This window comes from Zonotrichia albicollis, chromosome 9 (genome assembly GCF_047830755.1).
Source record: "Zonotrichia albicollis isolate bZonAlb1 chromosome 9, bZonAlb1.hap1, whole genome shotgun sequence".
NCBI lineage: Eukaryota > Metazoa > Chordata > Aves > Passeriformes > Passerellidae > Zonotrichia > Zonotrichia albicollis.
This window is the reverse complement of record NC_133827.1, coordinates 30,153,792-30,180,043: the sequence shown is the minus strand read 5'-3', so window position 1 is coordinate 30,180,043 and position 26,252 is coordinate 30,153,792. Positions and strand designations below refer to the sequence as shown.

At 54.1% G+C, this 26,252-nt stretch overlaps 1 protein-coding gene across 1 annotated transcript; it reads left to right on the top strand.

Annotated features, from left to right (window-relative positions):
• Window positions 1-890: 890 nt before the first annotated feature.
• FAM43A (family with sequence similarity 43 member A) lies at window positions 891-3,253 on the top strand. Its single transcript, XM_005489423.3, has one exon. It carries the CDS (start codon window positions 1,213-1,215, stop codon window positions 2,299-2,301), a length of 1,089 nt encoding a protein of 362 aa, XP_005489480.1. The 5' UTR covers window positions 891-1,212; the 3' UTR covers window positions 2,302-3,253.
• The last annotated feature ends 22,999 nt before the right edge of the window (window positions 3,254-26,252 follow it).

Sequence of the window (26,252 nt, the reverse complement as noted above, 5' to 3'; positions counted from 1 at the left end):
GAAATATAAGCGAATGGGCTTAATAGTTTGATGCTGGTCACTGTGGTTACTTGCAATTCCCAAATAATCTGCTAGATGGCATTATGTAATAATAGTAATAATAATAGTAATAACATACTGGTTTAATTGATGCAAACTCTAGAAATTACTTGTGTAAAAATTTATGCAGGTGTTTACATATTTTACTCCAGGAGTACGTACTGCCCCCCTTTTGTCGAGCATTTATCCAAACCCTGATGAAGTGCCATTATCTGTAATGTTGGAATTTCCATTCTTTTTGGCAAGGATCTGACACATGACACAAGAAGCTATAGTAAAAACGCAGAGACCAACTTTCTCATTATGTCTGTGAGTGTACCCAGCAACCCCAACAAGAAATTACAAGACAGCTTCTTGTTCTTCAGCTCCTGCATACAAATAAAGAGCAAAGGATTACTCATACATAATAACTAGTATTTGCTGCAGGCCCTTCAGGTCTCAGAGCCGGACTAACCAAACCGAAGGAACGATCATGTTGCAAGAGCGGGATTTGTCCATGGCACACCCTGGTCGTGCAGGCAGCTGAGGTTGGGGCCGTAAGATCTCCCGGAGCCTGGGGTCCGGCAGTGGTCTAGGGATTTTTATCAGTTTAAGGGGATTTGGGGCAGACGATCCCCCGCGGTGCCCTCTCCATTCTCCCGTGCTGACGGAAGCTGCCGGAGAGCGCCGAGGCGCCCACCCTCCGTACGTGGCCGTGGCGAGCGCGGTGGGGCGGCACGGGGCGCACGGGGGTCCCGCTCTCCCGGTCCCGCGGCGGCACCGGCGGACGCCCCCCGCTGGAGGCCGCGCTCCGCTGCGAGCGGGGAGGGGACAGGGGCCGTCCGGCCGGGCTGGCACCGCCCCGTGCCCGCCCCGCGGCGCGGCGGGGCCGGAGCTGGGGCTGGGGCCGGGGACGGGGCGCCCCGGCGGGCGGCGCAGAGCGGCGGCGGCGGGCGGGCGGCGAGCAGCGAGCCGCCGGCTCGGCGGGCCCGGGCAGCGGGCGCTCCGCCCTCGGTGCGCGGGGCCTCCCCTCTCCGCGCCTGCGGAGCGCGGCGCCCGCCTATATCTACGGCCGCGGCGGCCCGGCGCCCGCAAGGATGTGAGGCGGGCGGGCAGCCCAGCCGCCGCCGCCGTGGCATGCGCCCCCGCGCCCGGAGCCGTCGGCGCGGCGCCTAGCCGCGGCTCCGCGGGGCCATGCTGCCCTGGAAGCGGAGCAAGGTGGAGCTGGCGGCGGGCGAGGCGCGGCGGCAGAGCAAGCCCAAGGGGTACGCGGTGAGCGTGCACTACTCGGCCCTCACCTCGCTGGCCCGCGCCTGCCCCGAGAGCGCCCTGCACCGCGTGGGCAGCATGTTCCGCTCCAAGCGGCGGAAATTTCGCGTTACCAGCGAAGACCCCACGTACACTGTGCTCTACCTGGGCAACGCCACCACCATCCAGTCCAAAGGTGAGGGCTGCACCGACCTGGCCGTCTGCAAGATTTGGAGCAAGAGCGAGGCGGGCCGGCAGGGCACCAAGATGAAGCTGACCATCAGCGCGCAGGGCATCCGCATGGCCCACGCCGAGGACAAGGGGCTGCGCCGGCCCGGCCACCTCTACCTGCTGCACCGGGTCACCTACTGCGTGGCCGACCCGCGCTTGCCCCGTGTTTTCGCCTGGATCTACCGCCACGAGCTGAAGCACAAGGCGGTGATGCTGCGCTGCCACGCCGTGCTGGTCTCCAAGCCCGAGAAGGCGAAGGCCATGGCCCTGTTGCTCTACCAGACTTCGGCCACGGCACTGGCCGAGTTCCGCCGGCTGAAGAAGCGGGACGACGCGCGGCACCAGCAGCAGCAGCTGGTGGGCGAGCAGAGCATCCCGCTGGTGCCGCTGCGCAAGCTGCTCAACGGGCAGTGCTGCTACAAGCCGCCGGTAGAGCGGAGCCGCAGCGCGCCCAAGCTGGGCTCCATCACGGAGGACCTACTGGGCGAGGAGCAGGAAGAGCGGGCCATGCACTGCGACTGCGAAGACATCCTGGAGGCGCTGGGCGAGCCCGAGGGCGAGCTGCTGCGCCCCAGCACCGGCCGCGGCGAGAGCCCAGAGCTGGGCCAGCTCCTCCGCGACCTGGGCGAGCTCAGCCTGGGCAACGATCTGCGCTCGCTGCGCGCCGACCTGCGCGTCCGCCGCCTGCTTTCTGGGGAAAGCACGGGCAGCGAGTCCTCCCTCGAGAGCGGCGGCACGGACGGGGCCGCCCCGCCCGGCAGCGACGCCGAGCAGCCGCCCCCCGGCGACCCCGAGACCGGCTGAGCAGTCGAGCCCGTACGGGCGTGCGCGGTGCCGCCGGGGCGCACCGGGGTCCCTCCGGGAATGCACGGTCCCGCAGGGGCGCACCGAGTTCCTTCTCACCCCTCCGGGAGTTCCCGGTCCCTGCCGGGAGTGCACGGCCCCAGCGGGGCGCACCGGGTTCCCTCCGGGAGTGCACGGTCCCTTCCGGGCGTGAGCGGCGTCGCAGGGGCGCACCGGGTTCCCTCCGGGAACGAGCGGCCCCGCCGGGGCGCACCGGGTTCCTTCCGGCCTCTCCTGGAATGCACGGTCCCTTCCGGGCGTGCAGGGCCCCAGCAGGGCGCACCGGACCCGTCCGGCCCCGCCGAGGCCCCTCGGGGAATTCGCGGTCCCGCCGGTTCCCCGCGGTGCCCCCGCGTCCCGCGGAGCATCCCGGGGAGCGGCCGCCCCTCCCGTGCCGGTGGCCGCCGGAGCCGGACCCCAACTCGCTGCGGCCCGAGGAGGGGAGGCGGCCGCGGGCTGTTTACCTCCGGCTCAGCCCTTGAAGATCTGCCAAATTCCTGGAATAGCTTTCCCCGGGGAGGGCGGCGGGAGGGAGGTGTTGCGCCTTGTTTACAGTCAGAAATCTCATATCCGAGAGGCCCCCCCGCCGTTTTCTCCATTAAAGTCCCTCCATCGTGCTGTCGTGTCTAAGAGGTTTGCACTGTTGTGAAGTTGGGTTTTTTGTTGTTTTTTTTTTTTTTTTTTTTTTTTTATTATTGTTTTTAAGTTAGACCTTTTTTTTGGGCCCCGGTCCCGTTCCCGGTCTCAATGCTCTAGATCTTTTGCTGTGCAAAAGAAGACTACTTGTGGCTGTTCACCTGTACATAGGGAAATGTATGCAAATACATTTTGTTATTTTTAAGAACACCACCATTGCGATCTCCTCTGTTTGCACATATGTGAAGAAAATAAAGATGATGGTAACTTAAATGGGGTCACTGTGGCAATTTGGCTTCTGTGTGTGGATTCCTGTTAGGAGCTGGGTGAGGGAGAGCTGCCTTGGGAAGTGTTGTAGGTGCAGGAGAGCACTGCACAAAAAAAATTTGTTACAAGCATAAAACGTGATTCCCAAGCTCGCTGGAAATGTTACACTGCAGGGAAACACACTGGGTACTTAAGGACTCTTAAAAGACACAGGGATGAGGTTTCCTCTCATTAGCCTCTAACGATGGGCAGGAAAGTGCGAGAAACCTCTGTCAGGGCGCTCCGGCTGGATTCTAGTCTGGAGAAACCCAACTGCACGGCCCTGGCACTGCCCTGAGGAGAGGTGCCCCTCGCCTGGGCACTGGGGATGCTGCACAACGCTAATGCCAACAGCATCCAGGTGCTGCAGCTGGTCCCTCGCTGCTCACAGTGCCAGCCTGAGACAATTTTTAAGCTCACGCAGGGTAAGCAGTGAAGTTGATTAGCCACGGGACTGCCGTGGTATTTTTAGCTGTAAATCTGTTTGTAAGTGGCAGGCTCCCAGGGCAGGAGAGATGTTCCGGTTTCATTTGTCCCCAAGTGGAGGTATCAATTAAGAGATAATTAATCTGGCATTTCTGATGTCTAAATGTTTTCCACTGTGCCTGTGCTGCAATTGCTGGAGTCGCAGGAATGTCAGTGAAAAGCCCAACCAGCTGCCAGGGCCAGGCCACACTCCTTGTGTAAGGAGCCCGCCTCAGAACTTGTAAATACCTCATTAAAACCTATTGCAAAATCTGTCACCACACCAGCGAGACCATTGTCTCAGTATGAGTTAGTCAGAGGAGGAAGGCACGGTGGTGTGGCTTTCATGGGAAGGGGTAATGGGGAGAGGGGGGAATCCCCTCAGAGTGGGCACCTTCTTGCCCAGGCACCTTCTTGTGATGGGCAGAGATGCAGCAGGCGGGCACTGCTGGGTTTGAGCACGCTCAGGCTGGCTCTGCAATGACACACCTTGCTAAAGAAATAATGCATCTTGCTGCTTTTTCTCAGACAAAGCTCCCTTCGCCTTTCCTCGGGAGGGAAGGGGCACGAAGAGGAAATGAAACACCATGGAGAGCTTATTCCAAAGTGTTGATTCCAAGATGGGGCGTGCCAGAAGTGCCCTGGGCTGAGGCGACCGCCCCAGGTCTATGCCCAGAGCTCTCTGTCACTGCCTGCTCTGTCCGGGGGCAAAGGGAGCAGCAGTGCTTGGAGCAGGGAGCAGAACTGCACCTGGGGAACAGAGAGGGCAGAGAGGGAGTCACTGGAATTAGTTAACTCACCCTGGGTGTTGAATGACCGGTGGTGTTTGCTTTACATCCTCAGTGTGTGCTTAAAGGTGCTTAATGGCCTAGCTTAGTCAATGCCTTTCCTCTCTCCAGAAGAGCCATCATGTCTGCAGCAGTGAGAAAAGGTTTTTATCGCATGCCAGAGCTAAAAGCACAATTCCCTGAGCAGCAGTAGCAGCAGCCAGGGCCTGAAGCATTTCCCCTTGAAGCCATTAGCAGGGCTACTGTGCAGTTTCCTTAGAGGCCTGCATAGATCGTTAGCTGTAGAGTCCAAATCCCTTTGTGCCTGGGATATTTTGGTACTAGAACCGTAGAAAAAAAAGTCATATGTATGCATGCAGTGCTGGTGTGAGGTTATTCATGTGTCTTAGCTGCCCTGCCCTCCCCATAGCAGCGTGTCTGGGCTTGCAAATGAAAGCAAGGGCATGAGAGGAGAAAAAGGTCATTTTATTTTCTGCACAGCAAATTTGAAGGAACATCTTCCTAGAAAACAGAGAGGAGGAGAGAGCTAGACCTTCTCTCCAACAGATGTGAGTAAAAGGCTGAGCTGCTGCTGTTTTTTCCTTTTAAACAAGTAGCTGCTTGCAAAACTGAAAAGCCTACAGCTGGCTGATGGGCTGGTGTGGGGAGGTGCAGCAGGGCTTTGGGAAAGGCCTGTTCCCATGCATAGAGGAAAAATTGTTCTGTGGTCTGTGCTGGGTGACAGGGCTGATGCCAGCCTCTGTGCCAGGGCTGCTGCCCACTCACAGTGTCCCAGAGCTCGGGCTGTCAGCAAAGACATGTTCCCTGTCGATGGGCTCCATCCATCAGGGCAGCCTTGCAGCTGGGCATGGTGAATCAGCCCCTGACGCAGCGGGGGCAGGAGGGCTGTGCAAGGAGCAGCACAGACTGAAACTGCTCCCCAAGAGCCAGCAGCCCCATGCCACCACTGCTTTCCCAGGGACAGGCAGGCAAAGGGGGAGCAAAGGCAGCCTGATAGCTCTGCCACTAGGTTTGAACTGTGGGGGAAGAAATCAAATGTGGGAACAAGTGTTTGCAGAATTACATGAATTGCTATCTGCCCCTAGTGCAAATCACTGCCCAGGCCAGGTGGGCCAGCCAAGAGGTTTCCAGCACAGCAAGGTTGAACGCTGAGCTTCACACATCTCTGACCTAGCAGGCAGTGTGTGATGAATTGGCCAGAAAATACCTATAACAAACAGCACTAGGAAAGGCAATGATCCTGCTCTGAGCCTGACACGTGGAGCTGATGCTTTGGCAAGTCAGCTTAGGTGCTGCACCAGGTGCCTGAGGTTCTCCAAGTGTGTTATGGCTAAATAGAGCTTGTTATTATTCCAGGCAACAATGATTGTCCCCAGAATATGAAGAGATTAAGGGGGAAAGAGCCCTTTTTGCTAATACTATTTATTGATTCTGTGTTTGCTGGCCTACTACAGATTTTCTCCTGAAAATAAGGCTGAGGAGAAACCATACAAATGTGTTGGCAGGATCCCATATACAACTTCTTGTTTTTCTCTGCCCTTAGCATGCCCTTCTCCCATCTTTAGGTCTTCCTCATCCACAACAGGAAAAAATATCATGTGCAACCAGAAAAATTAGCCAGTGGTCAAGTGGAATGAGCCAAGTCATAAAATGACTTTTAGCCCAGAGTGTAGTACTTATTTAGATCCAGAATTATTTGCAGTTTAGTTTGGAGATGTGCCTTGCATGGGGCGCATCCAGTTTTCCTGAACAGGGGGGACGATGTGGGAACTGTTGGCTTTAGACTCCTGGATGTGAAATCTTGTTGAATGGCAGCAGGTCAGTGGTGAAAAACTCTTCCTTTTGGGGGCTACAGGCAGTACTCAGTATCAAATACAACCCTGGGACAGTTCCAAGTCACCTTCAGCACACACACTGTGACTCTCAGAGAAGCAGGAAGGCGTCAGGATTTCCTCCTTGGCGGTGTGTTGGAGAAGAGCAGCTGACCTGTCCTACTGCTGTTAGTCATTCCCAAGGCATCACAACTGTCCCATTGCCCAATTATTGGCCATCACACCAAACCCTCTATTATTCAGTGGGGAAAGGCTCCCCAGTTTCAGCCTGCATGGACGGCACAGGGCAACCTACTGTCAAACTGTCCAAGGTGTTGTGGGTGGCAGCACTGCACAGCCACAGTTTTCTTGGGTGAGGGTGGGCAGGGTCCCACTGATGATGAAAAAACCTGGTGTGCTGCTAGAAGGGTGCAGTGCCAGCCAGCTATGCCTCACCTCCTGCTTCTCCTGGAGCTGGGAAGAAAAAAACCCTTCATTTCCAAGGTCAGCAGCAGCCCCAGCTCCCGCAGAGCTCATGTGCTGTGAAGGCGTCTCCCCCTCCTCACCCCAGCCGCTGGTAGCAGCAGGGGCTGTTTTCCTCAGCAGCTGGAAGGAGATGATGTGCAAGGACAGGAATGTGAGGGCAGGCAGCCAGGGCAGTGCAGGGACAGCGTGGGGTCCCAGAGGCCAGGCCAGGTCGGTTCATCCGCGGGGCTCAAAGAGCCCCATGGAGGAACTGAGCTGACCTGGCCTCTGAGGTTCTGCTTCTCTCCACGTCCCCATCACCCACCCCAGACAAGGTGACACCTCCAGCTTGCTGCCTGGTGCCTTGTAGGGGCCTGAATCTTGGTTAATGCCTGGCAAGGTGCATGAGCTGGGGGTGGGGGGGAACAGAACTGTCCTCTGCTACAGCCCAGCAGGAAATCAAAGCCATGCATTCAGAAAACCATGACATTCCCCCTTGCCGGTGGGGGCTCTGCCTGGTGGGAGGGCTGAGCACTATGAAAACACTCAGAGAAACAGTTATATAATGAAGGACAAGGTCCCAATCCAGCTCTTGGCTTGACAAGGTGGCTCTGCAAGCAGCTGAGCTCCAGGCTGTATCTGCCCAGCACCCTCCAAGATCCAGCCCTGGTCACTGCAGTCTGTGCTCCTGTTGAGGGATGGAGGTGGGAGAAAGGCTGTAGAATGCATTTTCCCAAGCTGGGAAATGTTCTGCATGCTCAGACTTGGTAAGCCAGAGCACAGCTCCCATCTGTGGGCTTAAATCAAGCCCCTTTGATGGTAGGAACTGGGCAAGGTCAGGGGGAAGACAGCCCAGGACTGATGAAGGTCATGGTCTGCTAGCTGCAGGCATCTTGGCTTTCATGCCACTGCCCAGATTTCTTGGACCCAGTGATGGCACACTGTGGTGTCTATCATCTGCCCCTATGCCCAAATATAGGGGCATATGTCCATATACACATGTTCTCTGCTCTGTGGGAAGGACCCTGGAGAACTGGTCACACTAAAGAGCTTTGCCTCCTCCCTTACTCTCCTGCTTCTCAATGGAGGGCAGCTGGGCAGCCTGCCTCCTGCAGCTGGTCCTGCTGCCACCCCCCAAAGAGGGGTGACATGCTCGGTGTCACATGCTGCTGTGGCCCAGGCAAGCAGGGGGGGCACAAGGCAAAGGCTCTGGGATGGGATTCATCACTCCTCCCGTGGCACCGCGAGGCTGCACGAGGTCTGTTCGGATGCATGAACAAGCTGAACTGTGACATTAATTCGAGCTGACAGTGTTCCTGGAGGGAGTGGCAGAGCAGCAGCACCAAAGCTGCTGCTGCTGGCTCTGTGTGCAGAGGCAGGCTCTGCACCAGGCTGGCCTGGCCGTGCCATGGCCCTTGAATCTTGCCACACTGGGGTCTGTGCTCACTTCAGCTCCAAAGATCACGGTGGGAGGTGCACCCTCAGCCCCAAGGGACAGGAGAGGCAGTGCCTGAATCCATCTGCCCAGCATTGCTCTGCTCCTTCCAGCCAGCCCGAACAGCAGCTGGGCACTGCCTTTCCCAGTCCTGCACACTTCCCTCTGGCTCTCCCCTCCTATTGTGGCTCTTTGCCCCCAAAGCGCTCTGCCCTCAGCACCACTGTTTCTCACAAGTTCTTTTCCCATCCCAGTTTCCTGATGAGTAACAGCTGCCACTTGCTGCTGTTTCACAAATGCCATTGAGGATTGCCTGCACTGGAACACAGGGCAGGCAACCCACAGTAGTAAAGGTTCCTCCTCCACTGGGCAGGGAATGGTTAAAGGAATTAGGATGAAAAGTTGATATAAATAATTTGGTAGCTCCTGTAGGAAGATTGCAATTTAGCTTAATTATCATAATTACATTTTCAATCTCCCTGCTAATACTTATGAAACAATAGAGTCAAGTGTGAATGCAGCTGCCTGCATTTCCTACCAGTAACTTCTCATTCTGCTGCTTAAAACAATTCCTTGGGGACACTGAACCAGGGGGCAGGGAGGGCAGGTAGGAATATGGTATTTCCCCAGCACCTTGATTTTGGCCTCATCCCTGTGCCTGCCACAGGGATTTTAACTTCAGCTCCAGGATCAGCAATATGATTGTCTGAAACTAGCCCACTTTGGTGTGAAAACATCATCTCTTCTGCTGGAAGTGAAGGAAAATAGTATGGAAATATTTCTTTCTGAGCAGGGAGACCTGCACTTGCTCTCCCAATCTGTGGTTGATGACTCCCAGAGGCAGCTCCATCCATGCTTGTGGTGGCCCAGGAGATGAGACCAGTGCAAACAGAGAGCCAGGCCGGGGCAGCTACTGGCAGGAATGTTCATTTACAGCAGCTCATCAATGCTGAGTGTTAGTGATGACTTCTGAACATGGCCAACACCATGTTTGCCCTGCAGCCTGCTCCTGCCTTTTCTCACCTGGGAAGAAATGGATGCCTATCTCAGCAGCAGAGGCAGGTGCACCTGAGGAGCACCCAGGGCCATGGGAAATGCTTTCCCATCCAGCATCTGCCTTCATTTGAGATGTAGCACACAATACACAGAGCACTGCTCTGCCCTTGGCTCAGCAGCAGCAACTCCACCCCATGTCCCAGTGTCCCCCCAGGCATCCCCAGTACCTCCACACATCCAGCTCTGATCAGAGCAGGACCAGGGCAGCTGTATGAGTTCAGGCTCCCTCAGGGCAATCTGCCACTATCTTGTCATCCTTTGGTGACACTGCGTCCTGTCCTGCCACAGTGCTCCGGCAAGTTATGGCTTGGGAACTGAGCTGCTTATCTTTAGTGCTGCTCTGATCTAATTTTACTTTCTTAAGCAACGTCCAGGCTTTAGAGAGTTTTGTAATGCAAAGGCTCTGCATGGCCTTTGCCCTGCATTAATACAGCAGCTATCCCACATGTCCTGGTGCAGCAGTTATCCCACACCAGTACAGCAGTTATCCCCACACCAGTACAGCAGTTATCCCACACCAGTACAGCAGTTACCCCCACACCAGTACTGCAGCTTTTCCCCATGCATGACTTTGTTGCTAAAACCCTCTGGCTGCAGTGCTGGCTCAGCAATTTTCCAGCAGAGCATACAGCATGGTACAGCTGTGCAGGAGACCCCAGGTCCACCAGGGTCTGCTGGAGCTGGAAGTCACTGTGAGATCTGCCTTCTCTCTGTTTGGACTCCCAGTGCAATCCCATAAAGATCTTTTGGTTACTGCTGCTTTGAAGTAAGCTGAACCCCTGCCTCTGCTGTTATCAAAGAGAGAACCAGCAAGGAAATCAGACCCTCTAGGCTGCCACCAGGGAGGCAAAGGAGCAAGGACCACTACAGGCAAAGGGTATTGCAAGGGCTGGTGTGCAGCAATAGTAAGACCCACAGTCCTTATTGCACCTCTAGGCTAACCTAGAGGTGAGGTTCATCAGCCAGGCCATTGATTTTCATTACTTCTGCTGCCCAGTCTGCGCTTCCAGGACCTGGGATGTGACCTGAGCTCAGGTGCACTCCATGGCTGTGCAGCCTCCCTGTGAAAGCAGTTTCCTGTACACTTGCACTCACGCTGCCCCGTGGCACCGTGAAAGTAAAGCTCTGCAGAAGGCTATTTCAGGACCCAGCATGACTCTCTCTGATGTCAGGACCAATTAGTTATATCCTGCAAAGGAAAAAAAGACTACTAAAGCCAGCTCTGGTGGACAATGACATTAAGAACTTCCAGGTGCTCATCTGGGTTCCCCAAGCAAACCAGGAGCTAAACATAGCCCTGGGAAAGTGACAGGAGGAGGTGACTGCTGCCCTCTGCACTGAGGTCTCCTAGGGCAGCCATCTCCTGCGTGGGCCATCTCTCCGCTTTAGTGCCCTGACCTTCCCCTGCTCTGGCCCTGTGCAGAGCATGGCTCCTGCACCACCTCAGACCTCAGATCAGTCTGAGCTCATCTTGGTGGGCTTGGTTCATGCTTTATCCCACTCAACCAGACCATTAAATCACTGTCATTTTCCATGGAGGAAATTTTTCCCTCCTCATTTGGAGGAAAAATAATTAGTCAAAATAGTGAGAGACAGAGAATTTTAGGCATTTCATATTCTCATTGTCCTCCCCCACAATGGTATTATCCTTCTCTAAATAGATGCTGAGCTGAAGACATAACAACACCCTACTTCCCCCAAATAGCTCGAGTGAAACAAATGTGAAACAAATGCAGGAAGTTGGAAGGGGTTGGAGCTGTGGCCAGACAGGAGCCTGGGCACCCCCATGGGTTCCTTGGGGCTTCACAGGACTGGCAGCTGAGCTGCAGTGAGCCAAGACCCAAGGTCTTGCCCTCATGAAAGAGGGGCTGCTGCCCTTGCACTGCAAAAGAGCTGATATGGGACGTCCTGGCCCTCAGTGTTCATGTCTGGTCCTGGTGCTGTCCCTCTCCCTAGGAAAGCACCAGCAGGACAGCTCTGAAGCATGGCAAAGGCAGCAGGAGAGACACAGACTCCACAGCCCATCACAGCTGGCTCCTGAAAGCTGGTGGTGGTGGGCTGGCCTGTCTGCCCCTGGCACAGCACAGCCCTGGGAGCACCTGCCAGCCAGAGCAGCCCCGGTGCCAGCGCCTGCCATGGTGTGATGGGAAGGAAACTGGTGTCCCTGGCTGGGTGTACTGGTGCCTGCTGCAGTGTGGGGAGCCCTGCTGCTCCCACTGTGCCATGCATGGGCTGATGGGGACACTACAGTCCTGAGCAGCTGCCGCAGTAAGGTGCTTCCTATGGGGGCTTGAGGTTCTCCTGTCACAGCTGTGTGCTGTGGGGACAGCACTCCCTGCCCTCTTCCCAAAGCCGAGGTGACATTCTCTCCCCCAGGCAAGTGCCAAGCCTCACCAAGTACCTGGGGCTGTGCTGGGATCCCAGCAGGAGCTGTTATATCAGGTCCAGGGGTATCACATGCGAGGGCAAAGCCCCTGGCAAACACACTGGTGTGTCCCTGGGGAAGAGGCAGCTCCTCCAGACAGCACCTGCCTGCAATCCCTGTGAGCTTGGAGCAGGTTCAGCTCTAGAGCAAGGCACAGTGGCTGCTGCGACAGAAGATGTTCGACTAAATCACAGTACTTCAGCAACTTTCCACAATTGTGTTTAATGGCAGAACCATCAGTAAGGCACTCGAGGTGCAGTTAGACCTTCCCTCCCTGAGGAATGCTGTTAACTGAAACAAAACACAGAAGCAAGGAAATTGCTCGATGAAGTAGTTTGGTAATTGTGAAAAAGAAGAACTTGTTTTCTTTGTCTTGCAACAGCTAATTGCACAACATGACCTGCAGTGGCTTTCAGGAGGTTTTCAGGAGGAGGTTGTGGGGGTGAGGAGGGGAATGATTCTGAGCCTGCTCTGGACTGTATGGTGTCCATAGGGAACATGGCAGTGGCTGATTGAGGTGGCAGTGATTGTGTTTGGTTTCCTATTCAGGTGCCCTGCCTGGGCATGGGTGAGCTCTCCTCTCCTCTGCTGTTTGGGGGCCACCTCAGAGAGGACCTGGCTGAGCCTCAGGGCTTGCCTGTGTTCACAGTGAGCTAAGGCTCACTGATGCATTAGGCAAGAGGAGCTTTTATGAGCTCATTTTGCTCTGTTGTTTTAAGAACCATTATGGTGATGATGACTTTTAGCCCTGTAACATAAAAATACTTTGTCAAGGTGAAGAGATGCTCTGCAAGTCAGCCCAAGATGGAAGGAGAAAAAAAGTCACTAGGAGAGGTCAGTTAGGATTAATTACTTGTCCTGCTGTCATCCCTATGTACCCCAGGCCCAGACATGAGCTGGATGTGCTAGGTGCAGGACAAAAAAATAGAGGACAAAAATAGGTAGTGCTGAGAGGAACCAGCAGCAGATACCAGAAATAGCCCAGGCCAGGAGAGTAAGCCCAATCTGAGGTCCTTCTCCTCCTTCTCTTCTGATTCTTTCCCTCCCCAGGTGCTGCTGCCTCATCCTGGCTTTGTCATTCAGATGCAAACAGGAATGCTCCAGCATGAGGCAGAGGCTGCTGACACCTTACATTTAATTCAATTCACAGAAGTCTACCAGGGGCTAGGAGGAAAACAAAAAAATAATCCTACAAAAATCTTCCATCTCTGTTTTGTCCCAGTTCTAAATGGTACAATCTGTGCTTTGTTCTCAGTTATTGTTGCAAAATTGAACCACTTTCAGCCTCTCACCTTACTGAACTGCAGGCTACCTCCACGCAGAGCTGCTGAGTGCAGCATGGAATGAAAGCCTGCTTGGCCTAGAAACCTGGAATGTGTGAACCTCGTTAAAATGCACACAAGGAGCTGGGCTTTGAAGTGGAGTGAAGCCAAAAGCCAGCGAGCCCCCAGAGGATGCTGTGTGGCTGTTCCCAAGGCAGGAGCACACCTCCAGCTGGGAGACACGCTGTACCTGACAGTGCCGTAATGCCTCCCGGTAACAGCCCTGGCCTAGAAATAGCTCAGTTCTGGATGATGCTCTCAAGAGACTGATGAATGTTGCTGACTCTCTGCAGCATCCCAGCAGCTGCCTCCTGCCTTCCCTTGGTTCACCAGCACCAGGCCCTTCCTTGAGGACCTGCAGCACCCTTCTGTGATGAGCACTGAGTTTTGCTCAGCTGGGATGGAGTTAAAACATCTTTGGTTCTGCAAACATTGCAGGCACATTAGCCTCCCCTGGGGCTCTGCCTGCCTGAGCAAATCCAGCATGCAGAGCTGCCAGGATAGTGTTTCCCTTTCTTTTTGGAGATGTGACCCTGGGAAAAGAATGAGCTCTGTCACCTCCTCCAGCTGGGAGAAAGCCAGTGCTCAGCAGTGCCAGCTGGTCACTCCCTGGTATCACCATGTCCTGCTCAGCCATGGGCTGCACACTCCCCTGGACTCTGTGGGGCCAGGGATGCTGCAACAATGAGACCTGAGGCCTCTCCAGCCTCTACATACCCTAGGACTGCGGCCACTCCGAGCTGGCTGTAGGGTGCTGCCCCTCCAAGTCATCCCAGATCCTCCTTCATCCAGTGGCAGGTGGCTCCTGGAGAAGCCCTGGCCTCAGCCAGGAGGATATGGGACTGCAAAGGTAACTGCAATCTGCCCAGTTCTTCCTGCCATGCAGCCAGATCCACGCTCTTGCCTGCTCTGCAGGATCTCTGTGCAAAGTGAACAGCTGCTGCACTTCATTTCCTAAGTGGCCACTGAAGAAAGTGAGCCCTTGCCCATGTGAGCAGTGCTCACCAGCAATTCTGCACAGCACAGTGACCTGCAGTGCTGGAGAGTCAAAGGTCAGAAAGCCATTCTCCCATCCATCCATCCATCCATCCATCCATCCATCCATCCATCCATCCATCCATCCTCTTTCTCTGCAGAGAAGGCAGGGATGCTCCTCCTCTCAGCAGGTAATGTAGTGAGGATAATTCACTTATGAAGTAATTTAGTGTAATTCTTAGTTATTAATACTGTGCTTTATATTTTTTTAGGTTCTGTGTGATTGCTCCCCTGCTCTGACTCATGCTGTTCCAGGCAGTAAGAGCTGTGCACTATATTAGCACTGCCTGCAAGATGCATGAGCTCCTCAGCTCCTGCCTAGCCTGGCTGAGGGGATCCCCTCCCCTTCTTTCCACACCAGCCCCTGACCTGCCCCTGCAGTGCAGCAGGGACAGCCTGATCTCTGTAACCTGCTCCAGCTCATGGCCCTGGGCTCCTGCAGCAGCACTGATTTCTCTGCAGTCACTCTAAAGGGGAAAAAAAAGCTGCCTGGTATGTTTTATCTGTGTCCATCTTAAGCACTGAAGAAAGGTGTTATTGCAGCCCAGCAGAAGGGTAATTTTTTTCTTTTTACATGATTGAAATGAGAGTTATATATGCAAAGCCATAAGCTGTATCTGATGCCCATCTGCTCTTGTTCACCCCCAGTACCTTTCAAACAGTGTCCCAGAGCAGCACCCTGGGGGCCTGATTTGCACCCAGGGATCTCCTGAGGCCCCAAGCCTCCTCCCTCCTTGGTTTGCTGTCCACAAGGCCAGTGCACTGCTCCCAGAGGCTGGGCAGACAAAGGCCGGGTGTGGTGTGAGCAGCCTGGTTTCTGACCCAGACTCCAGCTCCATGACAGGGCTCCCAGCCTCAGCCCCCCATTCCAAGAGTGCATTGAGTGGCCTCAATCAAACCCCTCCCCCAAGGACAGGGCATTTGCTCAGTCACAGCTCTCATATTCTCCCTACAGGTGAAGTATCCCATACTGTGGGGCCTGGGGTGTGCTATTTACACAGCTCTCATCATCTGACATCTGCAGTGAGATGACAACATTTCCAGAGTCCAGCATGGCACGTTTGCCTCACTGCTAGGGCTGCCTCAGTTTCCCTTCTAGGTGCCTAAGCCAAGAGCTAGCAGCCACATTGCTCTGTGCTCCCTCCAGGGGAGTGCAGCAAGGACCCTGCCCCTCATTCACGTTCCCTTTGGCTCCTGGATTCCATTGCCCTGCCTGTGGGTTGGGGAACCTGACACTGTGCAGAGCCAGCAGCACGTGCAGGGCTGTGTGGGAGGCATCTGAGTGAGGCCAGTGCCACCCTGCACTGGCACCCTCTGCCAGCCCTCCCCTTGGCAGGGCCTGGATGCTCTGCTTGGGGCTGGCATGTCTGGCAATTCCAGGTAGCTGTCCAGAGGGTCTGCTGGGCAGCCAGGTTCCATCAGTTATTTATAAGCTCTTGGAGGGAAGCAGTGATAAATAATACATTGGCACTCTCACATTCTGCGTGCATGTGTCTACAGATAAATATTTCATTCTCGAGGAATACACACAGATGCCTGTTGATAAATAAAAATTGGAAAATGTTCTATTGGATGGTGTTAAATATGACTCTCCCCTTGCATCTGAAGAACATAGTGTACCTGGAGTACAGCACGAAGATGCTAATTTCCCTCAGCAGAGGCTGCCTAAAATGTATCACTGCAGCACACTGGGCACTGTGCCTAGTGTAGCACACACACCCCAGAAACACACAGCCTTGGCTTTTCCTTCCACACCATTATTTTAACATCACTTTTATAACAACACTATTCAAGCAGCTTTTCCAATTATCCCTTGCACCGACTGGGCTCAGGACACAGCAGTCAGCCTTCTAAATATTAGCAGAGAGACCCAGAAGGCAGCACTTTCCTCTTGTAAGTGTCATTGGAATTTGCAGTGTGCTCAGGCATGACTGGCGATGCCAAGCTTGTTACTGCTGTTTAATTAGGCAGGTGGCTTCTCCCATTGGAAAAACATGAGATTCTGAGTGGGATGTGAGAAAACCCATGGGTCCCACCGGCCCTGCCAGCAGCCTGGAGCTGCCTTGTGCTGCTTTCTACAGCTCTTGGGGTCCCAAGGCGCTGCTGGGCTTGAAGGCAGCTGGAGGGAGATGCAGCCCTCTCTCCAGAGCACCTGCCCTCAGTGCCTGCTGCTTGGAAAGCCCAGAGCCCACAACCCAGAGCCAGCACTCACATGCAGCTTTGGTCTCTGCCAGCCCAGCACCAAGGGCAGGTGAAGGAGTTGTTTTGCCCTAAATAGGTTTTCTAGAGCAGGTGACTCCTGGCTGTTTCTCTGAATGCAGTGCTGAAGTGGATTTAGCAGGGTCATTGTTCAACTTGGCTTTCACAGAGAAGATCATGGGCTGCAGATGCACTGGCAGAAGTCTCTGGCACAGCCTAGGCAAGCAGCACACACCATCCCTGGCTGGTTCACCAGGAACGCCTATGCAACATACTGACATATTTGGAATTTTTCCAATGGCTGGAGTTGGCTGCACTGACTTGTGATTTTTTATGAGTAACCCTGTTTTGTACCCTGTTATCACAGCTGGGTGCTGTGCCATGCTGGCTCTGGTCCCAGCTGTGTGCAGGAAGCTCCCAGCATCCATTATACCATGCTTTGTGCCACCACCCAGAGCAGCAAGGAGGGATTTCTCACCTGGAAATCGCAGGGACTGGGCCAGGCTGCAGCAGCAGAGCTTGGCGGGGAGACTTTGATCATCAGCCAGGGCTTGTCCCCACAGCGGTCCCAAGCAGGGATGCAACACATCAAAGGGCAAGGAGGAATAGCTCCTGCTGAGCACAGCAAGGCTCTGTGCCACCAGAGACTGCCCCAGGCCCCTGGGAAAGGCAAGGCCAGGGAGCCACTGCCCCAGGGAGGGGAGGCTCAGAGGAGCTATGAGGCAGATCCAGGCTCATGGAGAAAAACTAGGGAAGAGGGCCCAAGAAGGAAACAGAGCAAGGAGGCAGTGGTGGTAATGCCAGTCAGGAGGCTGGGGGTGTGCCTCCAAGAGTATGACTTGTGCTTTCTGGAACCATGAGGCACCAAGTCACCAGGGTTTGTCTTTAGCAACCCTCCTCATCCTCATCCTCATCCTCATCCTCATCCTCATCCTCATCCTCATCCTCATACTCATCCTCATCCTCATCCTCATCCTCATCCTCATCCTGGCTGAGCTCCATCACTAACAAAAGTGTCCATCCAGCTGACAATGAAATTGTAGCCAACTGCCAGGAGAGGTTCATTTTGCCCATCCTCCTCTTTGGCAAAGATTTTTTGTGTGGTAGCACCTTTTGCTTTTCCCCCACCTGGTACTTGCATGAATCATGCAGAGAGATCATTGTGTTAAGCCTAGGCAGTCTGAAGCCACAGTACACGTAACTAATGGAGGAAGTGTGGGAATTTTATTTCTAGTCTGATCTAATCCCTATGCTGCAGGTCCCCACATCTTCCAGCTCCATTAAGAAATTCCCATGCTGAGTAATATGGCAATGAATAGACTCAGAAGGAAGATACATTGCACCCAAGCCTCATCTCATCTTACTTTACTACTAGTTTATCACAGTGAATAAGCTGGAGTAATTGTGCAGAAAATGGTTCCATCCACATCATGCCCATCACACATAAGGATTTTCTGCTCTGAGTAACTTGCTGTCTGTCACCAGTGGCCAGCCCCACCTCTGGCAGCAGTTTCCTGGGGACACCACACACTGTTAGGCTGCTGTGGGGCCAGGGGCTTTACCCCATGGGACAGCAGGGCAGGGCCCCACAGTGGGACAGAGCAGGACACAGGGGCAGTTCCATTGCTGGGCTGCCCCAAGGCTGAGGTCAAGGTGGGAAGTGCACCTGCAGATCTGGACCAGAGGTGCCCATGGCCGGCCAGGCCATGTTGGTGCTCTCCTCTTTACTGCAGGTTTGGGGAGTGATGCCTTCACAGTGGTGGGGCAGGGGCAAACCCAGGAATATGTGCCTCCTCTGAATGCTGGCTGCAGGCAGGGCAGGCTCTGAGCAGGGCCCAAGCCTGGGGCTTTGCCCCCACAGACACTGACCCCACATCCTGTTCCTGCTGGTCCTGGCCAGGGGAATGCTGGGATGGCAGGGACAGGCACAAGCAGGTCACAAGGACAAGTGACTGAAATGCCCTACATAACAGCATGTGGGAGAAAATCCTCCACCCCAAGGACTCTTGAACTGCCTGTGACAACCAGAAAGGGAATAAAAATAGTGCCTATTGTTGTGTGCAGGCAGCAGGCTGCAGCAGGGTTGTGTAATGGTACCAGCCAGCATGGGCTGCCTCTCCCAGACATAGCAGGGCTATGTGGGTCAGCTGGGCACAGCTCAAAATGGGGCCAGGTGGCAGTGGTCCCTGGTGGACAGGAGGGATGACCCAGCCTCTGTCCTAATGCCCAGCTGGACTTCCAAAGCTCCACTCTGGGGCTGCTGCCAGCAGCTGCCACAATTCTCTGCTGTGTTCCCCCAGCCTGCCCTTTCCTGGAGCAGACCAGGTCCTGTAGCCCTACCCACCATGCCAGCTCTCCTCTGGGTGCTATCCACTTTCCCAGCCTCCTCCTGAGTTAAATATCCCAAAGCCAGCCAGGAGCAGCCTCACCCCTGCCCAGTGGAGGAGACACCCCCACTGTATCCTGCCCACACAAGGGATACATTTCCTCCTAATCCTGGTCTGCAAAACTGTGACATTGAGAAGGGGAAGAGCTTCCCAGCAGTCAGCAGGGGCCAGGCCAGCTGGACCTGCAGCCATGCTCCTGCCCTCACCCTGTGCACTGTCACATTCTGCAGCTGCTGTGCTTTGCCAATTGGTTCACAAATTGCTTTCCAACAACATGGTCCTGTCAAGTGTTTTAGCAAAGTCAAAATTTTGCTTTTTTATGGATTAAACACAGGTTGGTTGACAGCAGCAGGAGCTGGTCTCTGGCCAGAGGTGTGGCTGCAGGGTAAGTGGGGCAGGGAAGTGCCTTTCACAGACACCAGCTGGAGCTCAGGGCTGCCCGCTAGAGATCGTGTCCAGCACTCCAAAATCACTTGCAGATGGGGCTCAGCACTGCCAAGTGCTAACTGCTAAGGTGTTAGTGGGTTCTGATGTACCACTTAACCTGATCAGAACCCCCTGGCTGTCAGTGGGCTTGGCTGGGAGTCTGACAGGGTCCAGGAAAGGGAGCAGAGCAGGTCAGAGTGACTGTCCGACCCACCCAGCACCAGCCTGACCTGCACTGGGGACTCAGGGGGATGAGCACACCCATCTGCAAGGCAAGGGCAGGTGGTCTCCCCCAGTCCCTGCAACCTGAGACCCCATCTGAGCCCTCTGCTCTCCTCAGTGGCAGCAGAAAGCAAAAAGGACAGGTGATAAAGGCAGAGACACCAGACATTCAGCCCAGCAGTAACCTCCACCTCATTGTTTCATGACAAAACTTTTCATTCAGCCCCAGGCACAACTTTTCTTTTGAAATGCCCGAGCAAGTTGTTCTCATCTTGCTGTAAATCTTCCCTGTACTCAACAGCACTTGAAGTTTGTCCCTACTAAATCCCTGTGTGGCTCTCTCCCTCCATCTGGGGAACATGCAAATACCTTTAGAGTTGATAAGTCCTTTCTATGCCAACTTTCAGGTTTATTTATACGGCAAAATACGGGTTCATTATAATGTAAATGAGGAATCCCTGGGAAGGAGTCAAAGCAAGCAGGGACGTTTGTTTGCACCGTTTCATGTCAGGGATGAAAGGAGCAGCTGGCAGGAGCCTACAAATGCCACCTACAAGTGCCACCTTCTTTTGCCACTTTCATATGGAAAAAGGGCTGGAGCGAAATGGGGCTCCTGTCCATGCTGGCTCTGGTAGATAACCTTCCTTCCCATGGCTCCTGGCCATTGTCTGATCTGCCAGTGCCACCAGAACAGATTCCCATGAGGTGCAGCACTCCCCACAGCAGACACCAGTTGTACTGTCTGGCCAGCTCAGCAGCTGCTGGGCTCTGTTCAGCCCTGCACCCAGCAGCCACCCAGCCCATTGACCAACACCTAATGCTGCTCAAGCCCCACGCTCAGGTCTGTGTTCTCACCCTGCTCCTGTGGCTCTAAGGCCACTAAAGCAGCAAAGCCTTCTGAGCAGGTCGCTGGTGCCCAGGATGGCAAGGGGCTGAGGGTTGTTGGTGCCCTGCCTGTGCATGCAGCAGGGCAGCAGAGTGGGCAGCAAGAGGAGAAGGACAGCAGGTGCAGCAGTGCCAGTGTAAGACCTGGCATAGGAGATCATGGTGCATGCCAAGCAGTCACCACAAACAGCAGATCACTGCCTGTCCCCAGGGGAAGAGATGGGGACCATGACCACCACCCCCTAGTGTGCAAGTGCCCAAGTCCCCTCTGGGCACTCCAAGAGTGTGTGGGGCATGGGGACAACATCCCCTCCCCAAAGGCACTGCAGCCACAGGGACACCCTGTGGGGGTGGCAGCTGGTGTTGGTAAAGCAGGTTGGCCAGTAAAGCAGGTTGCTGGTTCCAGCTGGGAAAGCAGGATGCTGATGCTGTCCTGAGCAGGGAGGCAGGGCTGTGCCTGCAGCCCCAGGCACCCATGGAACACTGAGGAAACGGGACATTTGCCCACCCTCTTTGTGAGCAGAGAGATGGGGCAGGATCCATGAGAGGCTGCTGGAGGTTCACCAGCTGCAGGCCTTGTGTGCTGTAGAGGGCTGGATATCTGCAGCTCAAGAGGAAAGCCTCTGGCACAGCTTAATCCAGCTGAAACAACTGTGTTTAGGTAGAGTCACTAGGTGCAAATAGCACCTAGTGACTCTATCTAAGCACAGTTGTTTCAGCTGGATTATGAGGGAGTTTAGTTGGATAAATATTTCTAGATCAATTGCAGATTTGCTTGGTAACACTGGTAGCCTAAATGGGTTTGAACTATCATTTGTATGGGGAGCAGAGAGCTCAGTGCCTGGTGACAGTGCTCCTGGCCCAGCTCTCAGGGACTGCCCTGTTCACATCCACAGACAAAATGGGCTCATTTTCCCGGGGATCCAACTGTCCCTGCTAGGGTGCCCACATAAGAAGGCTCCTACCCAGGCAGCACCAAATATTTAGCTGAAAAGGTTCTTGGGACACATGTGTTCCCCTTCCCTAAAGGGGTTCATTCCTTGCAAATCCCTGGCACGAGCTTGACCTACTCTAAGTGACTCCCTATAGGAAGATGCTGACATTGCAGAAATAGTCAACCTATTTTTAAAGGTTAGGAATGCTCCTAGCAAATCCTCCCCTGAGTTTCCTTCCCCCCAGCTTTTTCTCACCCTCTGCCTCTCCCCTGAGATAGCAATCAATGATACCACAGGTTTAATTAATGTTTTTGACTTCCAGCACGGGGATGTGATTCCACCTCTGTGCTTTTGCCAGGAGTGGTCTTATCCTGCCAAACAGGCAGGTAATCTGGGCAGGCAAGACTGGCTTCATACCTGCAGCTCTAACAGGGTTGTGCCTTTGGGATTTGTGGTAGTGCTGGCAAGACAGCAGAGCCCCAGTGCATGCACCAGGCATCTAGCTGTTGCTAGAAAAGCCATGAGCTGAGGCAAAGTAATGCCAGGATCTACACAGGGAGGGGAGGAAGAGAAGGCACAAGGGCAGCCAGGCTGGGTTTCTGCCCAAAAGGATGCCCTGGTGCAGGGAGGACAGCAGACAGGAAGCTGGCATGGTCACAGTCACAGAACCAGTGCATTTAACTAAATAAACCTTGCTTTAAAGAAAAAGCAGCATCAGCACTGGCCTTGCAAACCTCAAGCTCTGGCAGCGACTTCTCCCCACAGCAAGGAGGGACAAGCTGTTCCACAGGAGCCCAGCCCATCACTGCTGCAGCCCCTCAGCCCCACTGCCAGTCTGTGCCATGATGCAGCACTGGCGTCAGCCTGGGGACACCCAGAGAGTGCTGAGAGCAGCTGGCACATTGCTGCTGTCCAGGGCCGCTCTGGGGCCTTCTAGTTTTGTCTGAGATACTCAGACTATATAAAATTAGATTGAGCCTTAGTGCTAAAAAAGAAGTGCTAATACCATTCAGCTGAGGGCTGAAGATGGGGCCACATCTATTTATAACCCTGTCATTTCACTCTGGAGTGGCATTTCAAGCCAGCCTGCTCCAGCACAGCTGAAGACTCTGTTACGCGAGAGCCACCTTTAGCCGTGACTCTGTGTCGTGCAGGGTGGCAAGAACACTCCCTGCAGGTGCTCACTTACAGGGATGCCTTTTCTCCCAGGGCGTTTAGTCAGTGCTGAGCAGCACAGAAATGCCATTAGAGCTGAGGCAATCTCTGCTGGTCAGCGTGGTCTAGAAGATGGTCAGGCAGCCCTGGGAGCAAGGCAGCAGTGAAGGCAGGAGGGAGCTCAGGGCATGGGCTGCACTCAGCAGGCACAGGTTGGTCCAGCACTAACAGAGGCTTTCGGTCCCCAGAGATGTCAGTGTCAAGCTGGGAAGGCAATCTGTGCCAGCAACAGTAGGGAAAGGGAAGGAGGCCTGGACAATTCCCAGTGTCACGGGTCTCCTGTTCTCATGCAATGCATGTGCAGGTGGGGAAGGGAAAGTTCACTGCTACTGCTTCCCTCCCAGTGCACCCACCCTGTCTCAGGTGGAACAGGGAGACAGGGGACAAGAGGAGATGATGATCCTGTTTTTCCTGGTCCTGCCTGCATTCTCATGTCATTGTACTTCTGAGAGTCCCAGAAAAAAAAAACAAAAAAACAACTCCTATGGTCCATGTGAGGGTTAAGTCTATTAATCAGCTATTAAAGTTTTGAGTTAAAATCTTGCCAGAAAGGTGCCAACTGCATACAAAGCAGGAGTTGCCCAGTTCACATTTGGCTGAGCAGGAGTACAAAACATACCCCTTGCAGTGAAACAAAAAAGCCACAAGTGGATAACATACCCTGAGAGCAGAGCTTTGCCTCTTCCCAGGCATAAATCATCCATGAGTGGGCTGTGATGTTCTCTGCTGTGCCTGTTATCTGCTGTGTGAAGCTCCCTGCAAACATTCCCAGCTCTGCAGGCAGCTTGAGTGCTGCCTCTGGGATGAGCAGGCAGCACCCTGACTTGCTTCTTTTCCTGTCAGCATGCCCAGGGTCCCTGGGCTAGCACAGCCTCATGAAGCAGGACATCAGCTGTCCACCAGGCTGCCTCCCTGCTGAGCCAAGGACGATTTTGCTTATTCTGCCTCAAAGCATGTCCCATGAACATGACAAACACCTTATGCCTCCACAACAGCTACACCTCTTCCCCAGAGACCCTCCACTGCTGCAATGCCCACAAAACCCCCAATGGATTGCTCTCAGCTGCTTCCTGCCCCCCAAACCTGCTGGGTGGGGGGCTGCTGGTGCTCTGGGCAGTCTGTGCATGGTGAGTGAGTGCTGGGCACCTGCTGCAGCCCTGCCAGGTACAGAGACCCCCACAGTGCCTGCTCCTGCTGCTTCTGGGGCCCTAAAAAGAGCCATGCCAGCAGCCATGCCTGGAAGGGGAGGAGATGACCAGCCAGGCACCCATGGCTGCACAGCCCCCAGTTTCCTTAGGAAACCAGCACAACAGCAGCCCTGCTTCTGCCTGAACAGGTGAAAGCAGGGATGGGGCTTGCTGGAGGAGACAAAGAGCAGTGCCAGAGACAGTCACTTGGTCCCCTAAGGAGAAGACAGTCCTGCTGTGGCAGCAAAGCCAAACTCTGCAGGCTTGCAGTGGCCACGCTTGGTCCTTGTGGAATGCACCCAAGAATGGCTGTCCTGCACTGCAACCCCTGGGGGCTGGCTGCTCTTCCCAAAAGCAGCCATAAATGTTGGGTTGTGCCAAGAGCTCTGCTGCTCATTTACCCATTCCTGGTGCTGCTGGTGGCTGCACTGAAGCACTGAGCACAATGTGTGCGGTCCACCAGCCAGCTTCACACTTCTGATGAGCAAAGAGCAGGAGGGATGGCAGCTTTCCCCATGTCTCATGTAGGGGTGCTGGGAACCATCAGCCTGATTCGGAGACTGCAGGAGGGGCTGCAGGGTGGTTGGGAGAATTTGTTAATTGCTGGTTGTCAGATGCTGTAGTTTGTGTGAAACTTGGGACAGAGACATGCTCACTTTCAGGCACCCCTGCCTGGGCCATCAATGCACACCAACCTCAGCCTTGCTGCTGCTTGAGAGGCTGCTTGAGCAGGGAGCTCTGCCTGGCTCTGCCTGTTTCCTGTTGCCCACTGAAGTATTTCCCTGGCAGCAGGGATGGTGCCCTGGCAGGGGCACAGCCAGAGCTGTTGACAGCAGACAGAGTCAGAGATGCTGGGGGCTGTGCAGTCTCCAGGCTGGGTCCCTGCATGCATCAGGCCAATACAAACCTTCAAGGGCATCCTTGACCCTTGCTTCTGGTGCTCCCTGCTCTTCCTGGGGACCTTCACGTACCCCAAAGGCATGCTGATGGGCAGCTCCATCCACCCCGTTGCTCTCCAGCCATCACAGAGTGGCTCTGGCTGCCTCCAGCCTCCCCATTCAGTCTGGCAGGGGGGCAGCAGAGCCGTGCCACCAAGCACAAATCCCATTAAACGCTCCACAGCGCTGAGCTGCAGCTCCAAGCTCTGAGCCTCCCAAAGGACATAAGGCTGCTTAGGACACCCTAAGCTCTTCATGCAGATGAGTACTTGAGGCCATCAAAGAAGTCTTAAAAGCTTAAGGCAGGTAAATGTTTAAACTGCTGTAAGCCCTCAGTGTCACAGCCGGGCCAGAGGGAAGTCCCCAGCTAAAAGCCATCTCTGCACAGTCACCCTCTGCCACAGCACAGCAGCACTCAAGGCCACCAAGTCCTCCCTTCCTCAGCTGCATTGCCCTCCCAAGTCCATCCTTCTGTCCCTGCCATCCTCCCCCAGCCACATCCTCACAGCAAAGGCTCAGGCTGCCATGTCTCTCCCACCATATTTATTTCTGTCTAGATAGTGGTAGTTTTGATATGCAGCCCTCCAAATCCCAGCTGTGCATTCTGCTACCTGTCATCAGGAGAGTAATGAAATGAATGCTTTTTCGTGGGCAGTTACATACTTAATTCAAGCTTCTACCCCTGAAAAGCCTGAATGAAAATGCATGGAGTATAGCTCATGCCCCAGGAGTGTTTTCATAAATAAATCTGGAGGTTTCAGTGGGATCTTTAATACACACTAAACAGGAGTCTGTCACAAACTTGTCCTATTGTAGAGACACAGCAGAATATCTTTTATCCACAACAGCAGATCAATGCACACAGATTTTCCTCAAGTGGTTTCTTGGTGTCACTAATGACTTGTTCCTTCTGGTTGCAAAGAACTGTAGTTGCACTAACGGGACATCACAAATTACTTCACTTGCTTCCAAGATGCTGAAGCTGCCCTTAAGCTTAATACTGCAAGTTATTGCAGGTGTCTGTGCCTCTTTCCTCTGAGTACCATGAGAAAAGCCTTGCTGCTCCTCTCCTTCCCAGGTCTTGTGTTCCTACATGTTTATTCTTAGTGTGGGAACAAACTCAGCTTTTCAGTTTGAACTGTGCATTTGCCCCGGAGAAGACCCTGGATGTGGAATGCTCACCAGCTGAGCTTCCATCCTGCACCTGCAGCCATTTCCCTCCCCAGGCTCTGTTAACTCAGGAAGTGCCACCAATGTAGCATTTCCAAGCATACTCTCACACAGCAGGAACACTGTGCCCCTGCTCAGAGCTGCCTGCCTTGGAGCAGGACTTACTTTCAAACTACTTCTTCATGTTTAGGAATATTTATTGTGCTTTGTTAATCACCAGACTTGATGGTCCTAGAGGTCTTTTCCATCCTAAATTATTTTATTCCTACATCATCAACCTTCAGTTTGCTGTTTAACTGTGCTGGGATACACACCACCTGCAGCATAATGCATTGCAAAATCAAAGCAAATCAATGTTTTATTTTAACACAAGAAACATCACATCCAGCCAAGAGGTTTGACACCTGCACACATCCTTTTCAGCATTCTCCCCAGCCCAAGCCACTTTCCCACCTTCCCACCTTCTTCCCATCTAGTGCACAGCACTGCTGCTCCTTCTGTGGCCAGTCTGGTCCCAGTCTAAAATGACCCCATAAAGGACACCTTGTGACCTTCCCAGCTTTTGCAAGATGACACAAGGATCAGTTGTGACCAGTGCTACAAT